The sequence below is a fragment of the Mchenga conophoros genome, linkage group LG14 (genome assembly GCF_057382185.1).
Source record: "Mchenga conophoros isolate Kocher_MC1m ecotype Shallow Benthic linkage group LG14, M_conophoros_male_GT1.1, whole genome shotgun sequence".
In the NCBI taxonomy this organism is placed as follows: Eukaryota; Metazoa; Chordata; class Actinopteri; order Cichliformes; family Cichlidae; genus Mchenga; species Mchenga conophoros.
Genome location: NC_140539.1, coordinates 13,921,143 through 13,933,984, shown reverse-complemented (window position 1 = coordinate 13,933,984; position 12,842 = coordinate 13,921,143). Strand labels below are relative to the sequence as shown.

Here is a 12,842-nt window from a genome sequence, read left to right as displayed (position 1 = left end):
TTTTGCATTGGTGAATATTGGCAGTTCAGTGTGAAATAAACACCAAGTATTTAAATTTAAACCAGGTCATTATGAATGGTTCTTAAACAAAATGTCAGTCATTAAGCAATGCCATGTGGCTCTGCTTAGATTTCCTGTTCAATTTAATTTAGCAAAAAAAGAAATGGGGGGGATTTCTTGTATCCCGTCTGCATGGAACGCTGAACACTTGTTACAAGTTGGCATTTCCCGTCTATTCCCCCTGAACGAGGAGATGGATTGTCAGTGATGTGTTTTTGATTGTGTGTATGTGTTGCTGTGTGCATGTGTGTTCTCAGTCTAATCTGAGCTGCTGTTACTGTCATGTCCCTCTCCTTCCCTCATTGTCCCTCTGCATTCCCACCTTAATCTCACTGTCATTTGGCAGCTGTCACTCTGCATTTATGCCCACCTCCTACTCCACACACACACACACACACACACACACACACACACACACACACACACACACACACACACACACACGAACACTCCGATTCCCTCACCTGCATGAAACACCTTTCAAGTGAATTTGAATAAAGAAAAAAAGAAGCTTTTTGATGTATCATCAGATGTGTCATCTAAACAATTTAATTTACACCAAATTCTAGCTACACTTTAGAAATTTTTAATAAATTGTTTCTTATGATAATAATTTATGACACTTTTTTAAAAATACAATAAAAAATACAATAAAAAAAAGAGTTTCATATTCAAGAGGTAAATATGAGCCTCCCTCAGTCCTCACAGGGCCCGATAATGTTTATGCCTGGACTCCCATGCAGTGCTGTGTAGTGTATTACACAGGAAGACAACAATCCCCATACAAGACCAAAGTCCTACTGTATCGTCCAGTTAAATCACCTCCTAAATAGAGGGAAATTGACATCCATAACAAATAACATAACAGCTTCAGTGCTCCGAGGGGGATTTTGTTGCTCGGAGCACAGGGCTGAATGTTAGCCTTCCAGCAATCATTAAACAAACATCCTCTCCAGGACCTCTCCATGCCTGGGTCTATTCCACATGTCACACTGTGGTTTGGAAAGCCTCCGCATGCGCAGACATTATTGTATGTAACAAGTTCTGTAACAAAGTTAAGGTAGAATTGGCCTGCTGCTGCGTTAGTGGTCAAGGCAAGCAAAGTCTGAGAGTAGAAAAGCAGCCCTCAGACAAAGTCTATTCATATCCAGAAATATTAAATAGAGGATGTCAGGTGGGTAGTAGGTGGTCACCTTGTCACATTAAAAACACTCTCAGTTTTCTTTCCTTACCAAACAGAGACCTCACTCTGAATGAATTCAGCTCTTTAAGTGGGTATCGGGCCTGGTGTTTTGAACCTGTATCCGACATTTTTTTGAATAATCTGAGTTTGTATGTTCTCATGCTTCCGAATCCTTCCAGAAGGGGGAGGATCAGTAATTCATGTGGTCCATTGTGCATGTTTGAACAATGCTCACACTGATAACCTCTGACCCTCAACTGCAGTGGCATAACAGTTTCAAGAGGCTGCTTTATGTGAGAGAAATGAGAAATGGGAGCTGTGACCAGAAAAACAAACTCTTTGAAAGGGGTCGATGAGCAGTACAGGTTCAGTAGCACCAGGATTACACAGTGGTATTAAAATCGCCACATCCATAGAGAACACAGGGTGTACATGTCTCTTTTTGTTTCTCACTTTTTTCGGTTTGTTACTTTTGTGTGTGTGTGTGTGTGTGTGTGTGTGTGTGTGTGTGTGTGTGTGTGTGTGTGTGTGTGTGTGTGTGTGTGTGTGTGTGTGCGTTTCTCCAAGTGATGACTTTGAGTTTGTCACATGTCTCAGCCCTGTGTTGAAGGCCATTTGTCAATGGTGGAATCATTATACATGTTCCTGTCCCCCTCCCAGATGGGCATGGTGATCACCACTGACCCCCTGTGACAACCACAGCACCTTCATTATGTCACCACGGCCACCCTGTCACTACAGCAACTCTTTAACTGTCTGTGTGACACCCCTGGGTGAGACTCCAATCTCTCATCCGGAGGCCTGCCTGTCTCCGAGCTTGTCACTCTGTGCGCACACTGAGTCTGGATGTCTCTGTTGCCTGTGTGTTTACACCTTACTCCATCTGCCTTTTTTAATCATTATATTGTATTAAACTTTGACAAATCAGCCCTGTAACTAACAGTAATATTAGTTACTGGTTCCCTAAACAGCTACAAACAACATCTTTCTATCATCTATTAGACAACTGACAACTAGACAACTGAACCGTCAATTAATAAAATAATTTCCTAGTGGGCACTATAGATATACATTTTGTCCTTCCCAGTGGGATTATTATAGATAACACACTGGACACTACACTATTACCTCTCCCCCTATTTTCTAATCAGCAATTATTCAATTATGTCCCAACAGTTGGAGGGTATTGCCAATGTCGGGTGGGAGGGACCCCAGGGCCCCGCAGAACGCCTGTGATTAGTGTTGCATCTGCAGAGAGGTGACAGAATCCCTCTTCAAATATTTTGTCTTCATTTTACGGCTCTGAGATGCAATTATGGAGCAGCAGTTCATTACAGCAGCACGCAGCGCTTCATGTTTTATGCATGTCGCCTCATTTAGGGCCTTTATTAATGAGCCAGGCCTGACCAGGCTGCTTGAGACTGTACTGCAGACTGTGCGATGGCCACCAATGGCTTGTGTTTGTGTAGGTGTTTGCGTGCTGGTGGTATGAGTAAGGAGGAGTAGGGAAACGGGGGGAAGGAAGGAGAGTAAACCAGAATGAAGGCTAGATGGAAAAACACAATAAAAAATGTCACTGAGAGAAAACTGAATGAAACAGAAAACACGTGTGGTCAGTGCGGTGGTCACTTCGCCGCTGTGCCCTCTTTATACCCAGCAGCCGGCCTCGTAATGCGGCTCTAGTGTTGAGACTGGTGCAGACTGGTTTGGCTTTAAGTCAGTACATTGAAGGGGTGGGGGCAGCAGGGGTGACTAACCGCACCTCCCTCCGCAGAAGAAACTCCATCTGCATCCAACATTGAGACAGATGAGGCCAATTTGGGTCCTTAAATTTCTGGGCTGTGATGGATGTGGGGTGGCTGTGCACGCTGAGAGGTTTGCGAAGGGAATGGGCGAGAGAGAGGGGAGACAGGTAAGGAAAGTGAGAAAGAGGGGGACATTCAGTGTGACACAGAATGTGAGAACAGGGAAGGAAAGAAGGGTGAAGGAGACTCACCTCTGAGCATGAGTGGTTTGAATTTATTGCTTAAATTGGTGTATTTATTGGATTTTTATTTTACTCTTTGATGTACGGCGCAGACATAGAAAGTTTGGAGACATGGGGTCAAAATTGTTCATAAAGTTTAGAATTCTTCTGAGTGCACAGGACACACACACACACACACACACACACACACACACACACACACACACACACACAGTGGAGTTATGGAGGTGATATAATGGGGTACTCGATCCAGACCCTTGACCTGACAAATTAAGCTATGAGGCTAACAGCAAACATCGGTATGTCTTTATGCTTGATGCCCGCACACAGTATGTTTTGGCACTTTCTTTGCAGGTTTCAGCTGAAGCAAATCTGAAGCTAATGTGCCGGAAATGCGAGTAACCAAAAATGTCTTTGTTGGATTTTTTTGTTTGTTTTTTTCACCGCTGAGCTTCTCTTTTCTAAAGCAATCAGTGTTTGTACGGAAGGCAGAAATTCGAGGACAACATTACTGATTAACTGATACTCACTGACCTCATTTATTTGCATCTAATTATTGATATCTGACACTTAGATATTTTACGTATCTTCATGAGTTACAAACTACCTTCTTTAACATTGCAGATTTTGAGTAGGTACAGGCTGTATTTGCCCACAAATGTGCCCAGCTTTAACTGACTAATGGCCTTCTTACTGCAGACCAGGGCTCCCATCTGGACTGCAGATCAGCCCCCTTTGATAAGAACTACCATCCTCAGGCCTACATAAATATTTTATCAAGTATAATGGAAATTGTCAAATCAATCTAATTGTGTAATGCATTACGAAGACATCAAACTCAAACAAAGCACATATGCTATCATTTCTTTTAACGACCAGGCCAGACCGGGCCAGGCTGGGCCTGGTTGAGCTGGCGGTTTTGTACCCAGGGGGCCTTCCGCAAGGCTGGGGTGGCTGGCAGCAACCACTCTGGATATACATCTCTCGCAGACTGGCCTCACTCACATTTCATCAAAGGAATCAATTTCTCAAATGTGCACAACTGTGAGCCATAATTATATTAGGGCCCAATGGCAGTTAGCCATGACATGAAAGAGAAAGAAAGAGAGAGAGAGAGAGAGAGGAGGTAGAAAGAGAATGCTCATCTATGCAGGTTTGAACTGGAATCGTTGTTATTGTTAAAAATGGGCAATTTTTTAGGTCAAACATATTTTTTTAGCTTTGGTGAACGTAACTCTTCCACACATTTTTTTTTTCTAGATTTTATACGTTTGCTTTCATTTTTCTATAGCTTAGTGGAAGATTGCTGATGCTGCTGTCTAAAAGGAAGACAGAAGGATGAGGACACAGAAGCAGGAAGATAGATGAAAGGAATGGCGCAGGTGACCAGAGCAAACAAATCAAAAGCTTAGGGTGTGTGACATGCTGCAGGGCGCTGAGCTGGGGGTAATTTCAGAGGAAAACACGTAGGAGTTTAGGGGATTAATGACCTTTGTCAACATGTTCTTTACACATGTCACTTCAGAGGCAGGCACTTTTTAAAATCTTGTTTATTTGCACTTCTACTTCTAACTCAAGCAAGCAATCAGCAGGCACTCATTAGGAAATTAAGATCCGCGTCTCAACACAGGCATGCTCATGAGTTGTTGTTGATTACTTCTTTACTTCTGTCTGTGGCTTTACGATGGATCAGGCAGATTCCATAAACTTTGTATGGCCACAGTCTTAGCGTGAAGTATGCTATCCACTATTCCCCACCATAATCCCTTTTCACCTTATAGCTTTCCCCTTCTCTTTACATTTACTCCTGCTCGTTCTTCTCATCTCCTCTATCCCAGGGTCATTGTATAATGCAGAGGGCCCTCTCTCTGTGCACCAGCTGATGTATGGCTTGTGGAAACAATGTGAGTACTGGGCTGTTATTCTGTTTGCTTTACATTTGACAGGCTTGAGTTAGCGTCCGACTGGGATCCTATCTCATTAGGCCAAATGCTAGGCTAAAACAATCATAAAAATCATTTGGCAACTGGCATCCCACTTAGGAACACCTGTCAACATACAGGCGGAAGATAAACTTGTGAAATTGGAGTCAGGGCCCGGATTGAATCGGGATGCGGGATAGAGATGGAGGGAGGAGTGAGCAGGAGAGATGCCCATATGCTCCATGTTGTTAGCGACTTAATGGTATGAAGTGGCTGGGCTGATGCAGAGACTTCCTTGTTGATGATATTGATTGTGGTTTTAGGATGTAAAGTGTGTGTGTGTGTGTGTGTGTGTGTGTGTGTGTGTGTGTGTGTGTGCGTGTGTGTGTGTGTGTGTGTGTGTGTGTGTGTGTGTGTGTGTAGGGGTGTGTGTGTGCAGCACATCCATCTCTGTGTTCATCAAGATTTCATTCATTAGCGTTTCATTAATAATAAATGTGATTTGTTAATCATCCACGTTGATGTTCCAAGCAGAGTGAATTTTTTTTACAGCAAATTCATAAAGAAAAGGACTTTGTATATGCATGCGTGTCAGTCAGTAGCTCACAACTGCATGAAACGACACAAGCCTCCCCTCAATCTCAACATTTTTTTTTCTTTTATGCAAACACACATTTTCTCCCCCTCTCTCGATTCCTCGCACAGGCTTCTCTCTTTCCCTCTGCTGTTTCTTCCCCTCCTCTCCCTGTCTAAACATACATCTTTATCAAGCGGTTGTTGTCAGACAACATTAGATAATTAATAGGCCATTTGTCAAGCCTGTGAGAAACATGTTAAAATCCCCGAGCAGCTAAATCCTGGCGCGTACACAGACTCCTTTGTTGTGTCAGCCTGCCATCGGAGCTGCAGATTTACCATTAAAGGACGCTCATTATTAATCACAACTAATGCTAATTAATTAGGTGTCTGTGTGTGTGTGTATGTGTATATGTGTGCGCGCGCACAGGGGACCAGCTCAAAGTTTCAGTTTGTTCCACGGTGTTAATTGGTAACTTCGCCCACAGCCCTTAATGGAGTGTTTTCCATTTGGAATGAGGAGTCATTGACTACGACAAGGGGGAAAAAACATGGACAATGCTCTCATTAATTAACACTGTGTTAAGAGCTCTGTTCCCGTTAGTGTGTGTTTATGTGTGTATGTGTGCATGTGTGTGTGTGTGTGTGTGCGTGTGTGCCAGCTTAAACATTTTGCATAATACAAATACCAATTTGTAATAATATGGAGTGAAGGCAGCTATATAAATGGTATTTATTTAAACATACAGTAACAGAGCATTACTTACACAAAACCATCTTTGATGTATTTTCTGGTCTCTCTGGGAGTAAGCATGAAAAGCATAAGAGAAATACAAACACATAAAGCCATTAGAACAAAATTTTACATTCACATATTTTTATATGATTTGTTTAGATTTTTACCACATTCTGTCTAACAAACCATATCTTGTTTTAAATGTGGAAATTCTTGGTGGTCTGAGAACCAAATGTTGACAGATAAACTGTGGACAATTGCCTAAAACTGTTGTTGTCGAGCTACCTACAGATTTGAATGTTTGTGCTTCGTATCAGTCAGTTCCACAGTCACCCCAATGGACCCACGGACCAAAAGACTCCCTAAAAGCGGTGTTAAGGCCTCCATTAAGCACAAAGACAGAGTTAATTAGGAAGCTTATTGCCTCTCCCGAGGCCATGGGGCTCCAAACGCTCTCCTATGCACCCTGCTGAGGGAATATAGCCGCACAGTGATGCACTGTAATTAACAGTACTTAGCAAATCTACAGCAATCATTTTCTGATTGGCAGTAGCTGTGAGAGCGTTAAAATTAACCAAATGAAAGATAATTATTTTTATGTGTTTTGAATTCAGTCACAGTCTCTTGGGGTATCTTGTTTTTCAGGACAAAAGCAGAAACAACAGCAATCATGCTATGGCCCTTCAGTCGCTGCCACATATTTTGAGTATTTGTGTTTTCAGTGCTCATTTTTACTGCACAGATATTCTTTCTAAGTTCTTGGAACAGCAGAGCAAACTGATTTCCGTGGTGCTTGGATATAAAGCGAAAGCAGGGATGTGATGAAGTGTGCAGTTTTTAAATGTGGATGATGACAAATGGAGGAGATCATATGTGATAATGTTTGACCTGTAGTACAAGGGTAAGACCCCATACATCGCCTCATGCCTGGCTGTCTGTTATCACATGAGAAAAATGATGTCTACAGATAAGCACGAGGGCCGCTCCACATTAGGTGAGAAGTTAATTTCCATATTTCATGATCTAAGACCCCCATCAATCAAGTCTTCGAGCTCTTTCTCTGGTAAATGATTTGTACTCTGAATTGTCCTCAGGCTCAGTAGATGAATGATGTTTTCATCTCATTGTATACTATGAACAGACATACAGTGGAAAAACTCTTTTCCTAACTTCACCCACTGTCTACAAATAATAAAACTCATGCTTTAGCTGACAGATTATATATATTTTTTTAAGTCTTAATATTTTTGACTTCTCCAGCTCTTCCTCACCTGCTAACAACAAGACGCAGCCAAATAATTAAATAAAATACAGACAAAGAATAGAACTGGAAAAAAAGACACACAACAGCAGGAAAGACAGCGGATCAAAGAACCAAAAAAAAAAAAAAAACCACTCAGAGAGGAGGGGTCGAGTATGTCCACAGGTAGGTTATTCTCTCTGTAAACATATGTATCCATTTGTCCCGTGGGTGCGTCCTCTTGGCGTCCCGTCAGCACTGGCTGGGTCACACCTCCATTAGGGGCTTTGTCACAGTGATTAATAGCTCTTTCTATCATCTTTAATTCACTCCCTGATGATGGCGGCCGTGCTCGCTGCTTGGGGTAATCATGTGATGTATGAGTTCGCCCAACACATTGTGGCAGAGGTGAAAATCATTCCACCCATGCAGATAGCAGGACCGGGAACGAATGTTTTCCCTCTTAATAAAAATTAATGAATTTGGCATCAAGCTCAACCATTTGAATACATGATGTATAAGTATGTGTGTGCATATCTGTGTTTATTCAATAAGCCAATATGTGCTTTCCTGTGCTAATGGCTGATTCTGATGAGGAGATAATTTTGTTTCCCTCACTGTTTTGCTTTTTGTCTTTTGGATACATAAACATCAAAGTTTCTCAGGAGTGCACCCCCTCCCCCCTCCCCCCCCCCTCCCGTGCTTGCTGGTACTATCTTGATGTGCAATCTGTGTTATTAATGCAGTTGAAGTCATGAGCATGCTCTGAGATGGAGTTCCCCTTCTCAATCCAAAATTCTTTCAGAGCTCCCACTTTGATGAAGGGCGTCAGCTTGCAATGGTGAAGTAATGTCCATTACTGAACAAACAAACACGACCGTTTGCTGCATGTAGGCAGAGCATTAAAAATGCATGCACTCGCACACACACACACACACTGATCTGATCATCCAACTGCAGTGTCACTGCTGTCCACACACCTAAGCAAAGCCCTAAGACTAAATTATCAGTCATCTACACACGAGACCACAATTTTCAAAACTCTGCACATAGCATATTTGTTTTCAGCAATCGTTTACTTTACAGAAACATATATGTTTATGAGCCGAAATGCTCTTGTGGAGTCCAGTGGACCAGAGGAATTCCTGGCCTGAATCAAATATAAACTTGGAGACCAGCGTGAGAGGGAAAATGTCAGAGGAGAAACAGCAATGGTGGGATACAGTTACCTTTAAAAGCTCTTGTCCCTCTACCATGTGGCAAACTTCACATCCAGGCCTCTAACCATGTTACACAGTCTCTGTGCTGAAAATCATTACCCTTACTCCCAGAGCCACATTGGGTTTCATGCCCGGCCCAGTCCAGTCGAGTCTTTGAAAGACGTCTCCTTTAAATTCCCTGGGCCCACACAGTGTGTATGTCAAACACAATAGTTGTACACCGTGTAGACACTGTGATCAGGTATTGCTGCAGGGAATGACTATCAGAACTGCTTTAGTTGTAAGTACGCCTTGACAAAACATGCACGCACAGGTGCACATGCTGGATTACACAGAAAATAATAATATAACAGAGAGCTGATTCAGCAAACTATGTTCATGCATAGATTTTTTTTTCTTTGCCACAGCAAACACACAGTTTGACAGGAATTATGATTCTTACTGACAGAGGAAAACATCTTATGTACTACTTATGCAGTACTTTACAGTTTTACATTCCTCTTCACCACAACTTGTGTTCTGACCTTGAGAAAAATGGAGTCTGCATATATTTACAAATGTGTAGCTCGCTGGTCTTGGCTTATCTTGTGTGTCGAGTAATGTAGCAGTGCTAAGTTGGAAGCATACAAATATTGAAGTGCATTGGTTTTGTTCAAGTCTTAAGTTAATTTCTCAGGTTAGTTCATGACCGCCTGTGGCCAATCACAATGCCCCATTTATTCAATCAGACACATGTTTAATTCAAGGCCAGTGAACAAGAAGTGCGTGTGTGTATCTGGGTGGATCAAAGGTTCCGTGGCTGACAGCGCTGAGGTACAGTGTCACACAGGAAGCCCTTCAGGAATGTTCCTCATCCCAGGGATGGGTTGTTGAGCCTCATTAGCAGAGCTCCTTCTCCCTGTGACCTGTCAGTGTGTGTTAGGCACAGCCCACCACAGAACAGCAGTTTCCTGTGGATCATTTCCGGCTTTTAGTGTCTTTCTGTCCCACCCTGCAACACCTGGCTAGCAGCCCGTTGCGTTCGCTGGCTCAATTACTGCCTTGCTGTGTCTTTGCTTGCTGGGCGACATCTCATATATGATGTTGCATTTAAAACGTCCTACCTGTACATATTTAGTATTTTAGTATTTATTTATTTATTGTCATTGTCAAGAACAATGAAATTGCGTTTGGGGCTTCCATACAACCCAAAAAAAAGAAGAAAATAATAAATACCCCTTAAAACCCAAGTGTACATATTTAACCCAGTGTGACTCCAATGCAATAAGACAATCCTTAGCAATAATGTTCGTAGAAATTCAGACAAAGACCTGAGAAACATGACAAAATACAACAATGCAACCCATTCAATATTATTGTACTGTGAGATATGATATCAGATATGATAGTTATCTATTTAAGAAAGAGGGGGGGGGGGGGGGCAGGAGGGGGAAGAGAATAAAGATATGATTGTGAGTGACTTTGTATTTTAAATGCAACTGTTTTTCAAATTAATGTGCTTCTTTCAATCTACCTCTGTTTCAAAGACTTCACAGCATTGCAAGTTTATACCATCACAGATTGTTTCAACACTGGGAATAATTCAATCTTTATTTCACTATTAGGCTCAACAGCCACGTGTGCCATTCTAAAGAAGCCCAGTGTGGGTTGAGGGGTCGTGCTTCAATATCCTGTTTCACTCCACTCACAATAAACCTTAGTGTGTGTCTCTCTGTTCCCTCTGTTTTCACTGCACATTGAAGAAAGAGTTCAGGAAAAAGAATTATAAAACAGCCAGAATAGCACAATGCTGGGTCAACCCTTTGCCGTAGGGCCCAAAAACCTGTTTTTGACCTAATAGGTTTTATTTTAAAAATTACATTTGCCTTGCTTAATTCCTAAGGCAGGAACGTGCCAGGCGAGTACAAATTATAAACAAGAAGTGGGCTCACTTCAGGATCTCCTGTTTTTTACTACTAATTTCCACTGCAACAGAATGAAGGTCCCCTTGCATGATACATTTGCTGTTTCCAGACCCGAAGGCCCTTCTGTCTCCTACTGTTTATTTGAACTAATCAAGTTTTCATATGTTGTCCTTCATCTCTGAAGTAAGTTAAAGAGATGGGAACAATAACCCGTTGCCACTTTATGTCATTGGACATGACCCTCACATCAAGACTTCTTGTCTCTTGCAGGTGACGGAGATGATAAGATACCTCTTTATCCATCCGACATCTTAGACGACGTATGCGGCTCTGATGGGGATCCTACACCTTCTTCGGCCCTGCCAGAAGACCCGGGATCACCTTCACTCTCTGACGATGAGTCCTCTCCACAGGACCATCTGTCATTCCAACACCAAAGCATCTTTTTCCCCCAAGAAGATCTGAGCATTCCCTTTGACTTTGAATTGCGAGAGTCAACCGTCCCATCTGGAGGGCTGGGCATCTGGAGCCGCAGGAAGGTGAACGTCGGGGAGCGATTTGGACCATATGAAGGAGAGCACAGGCCTTGTCTCCAAGATCCTACTCAAGGCTGGGAGGTAGGAACATATACAAACTCCTGTATTTCATTATGTTATCTAGTGACAGGGAATAAAGCTGGGAAGAGAGATGTTTATAGGTGGCATCAAAGATCCTTTAGGCAACCAGGGTGTCCAGATTAAAACAAGAAGCGTTTATGTGCATTTATGTGACATAACTGCATTTCACTATGTTTTTTCTACAGCAGTAGTATCACACTTTTTGACGAGACGGAATTTCCTTCCCCTGTACACTGTGTAGCATTCACATCAGTCCACTTTTTATTTCCTTCCATGTCGTCATGTTCACATTTAGCACAGTGACCACAAAGTTGTTGCTGCCGTTTGTTGCCCAATGATGTAATGTTAGGTCAGCGCGACTGAAAGAAAGTGAGTTGAGCTCGTGCTCTTAACTCAATTAAAATGAAAAGCCATAAATCCCTTCTTCATCCCGGTTAGGGACCCAGTGCGACCACTGGCAAATCACATATTGGTCAGGAGACACAAAAAAATCGAATGCAGGGTCACGGCACAAGGTCAAAGGTTAGATGTGGTCTCTGTCAGTGTCAGGCTAGTTCAGTTTTATGGAGCAGGACGGAGAGGCGCGGGGGAGTATTGGCTTCATTCAGACTCCCAAAATAGATCCTCTCTCATTTGAACGTGAGGATTTAGTCTTTGAAACTCAGGGATTTGTAGCGCAGAGCCAGGGTCATTAAGAAAAGCCGACCATGCAGCTCACTGAAGTGAGAAGTCAAGGTATATAAAGAAAACGATGATTCAATACAGCATTTTTCCTCTTTGTAGAGTCTAACTACAGAGAACGTTTCCGTGCTGCACTTTATAGCTGACTGAGAGCATGTTGGTAAAATATTAACATTCAGCTCATATAAATAGTTTGGGATTTGGACTCGTCCTCAGTTGGTTTGCATCATACAGCATTAATCCAGCCCATCAGTTCAAACTTAGTGGTTTTTGGTTTGGAGAAAACCAAAATAAATTTCTGCTCCTTAGCTATTTTATTATTTCTTTTTAAGCTGAATTTCTCCAGGAAGCAACTTCTACCTCTTTATCAACTGCAGAGCGGGATGCAAATATAAATTTGCGTTAAATTGAAGTGATGAAATAGTCTTTATTTAAGCCAATTTTCATGATATAAAATCATAATATGAAGTCCCTGTCTCTCCCAAAGAGATTTACAGCTGGTTGAACAAGCTCTGGGTTATTCTTTTTCCCAGGGAAGGAAATAAAGAAAAAAGGTTTCATGAATTTTAATCCTGTGGTAATTTATGGGGAGCTTGAATAATAATATGTATTTAAGAAGCTGAGGAGCTTGGATGTGAGTGTGCATATGTGTGTGTCTTGGGGCAGGCGGATGGGGGAGTTGAGGGGAAAGATGGGATCCTGGCGAGGCAGCACTG

The 12,842-nt window shown here is 42.3% G+C and overlaps 1 protein-coding gene across 12 annotated transcripts in view; it reads left to right on the top strand.

The window, feature by feature from the left end:
- The window catches only part of mecom (MDS1 and EVI1 complex locus), a 125,872-nt gene that overhangs the window by 29,199 nt on the left and 83,831 nt on the right, over nucleotides 1-12,842 (top strand). For all 12 annotated transcript variants that reach the window (XM_085245433.1, XM_085245428.1, XM_085245426.1 and 9 more), the window contains exon 2: nucleotides 11,099-11,445. In XM_085245433.1, the coding sequence (XP_085101559.1) occupies nucleotides 11,099-11,445 (347 nt within the window). The remainder of the gene's footprint in view (nucleotides 1-11,098; nucleotides 11,446-12,842) is intronic.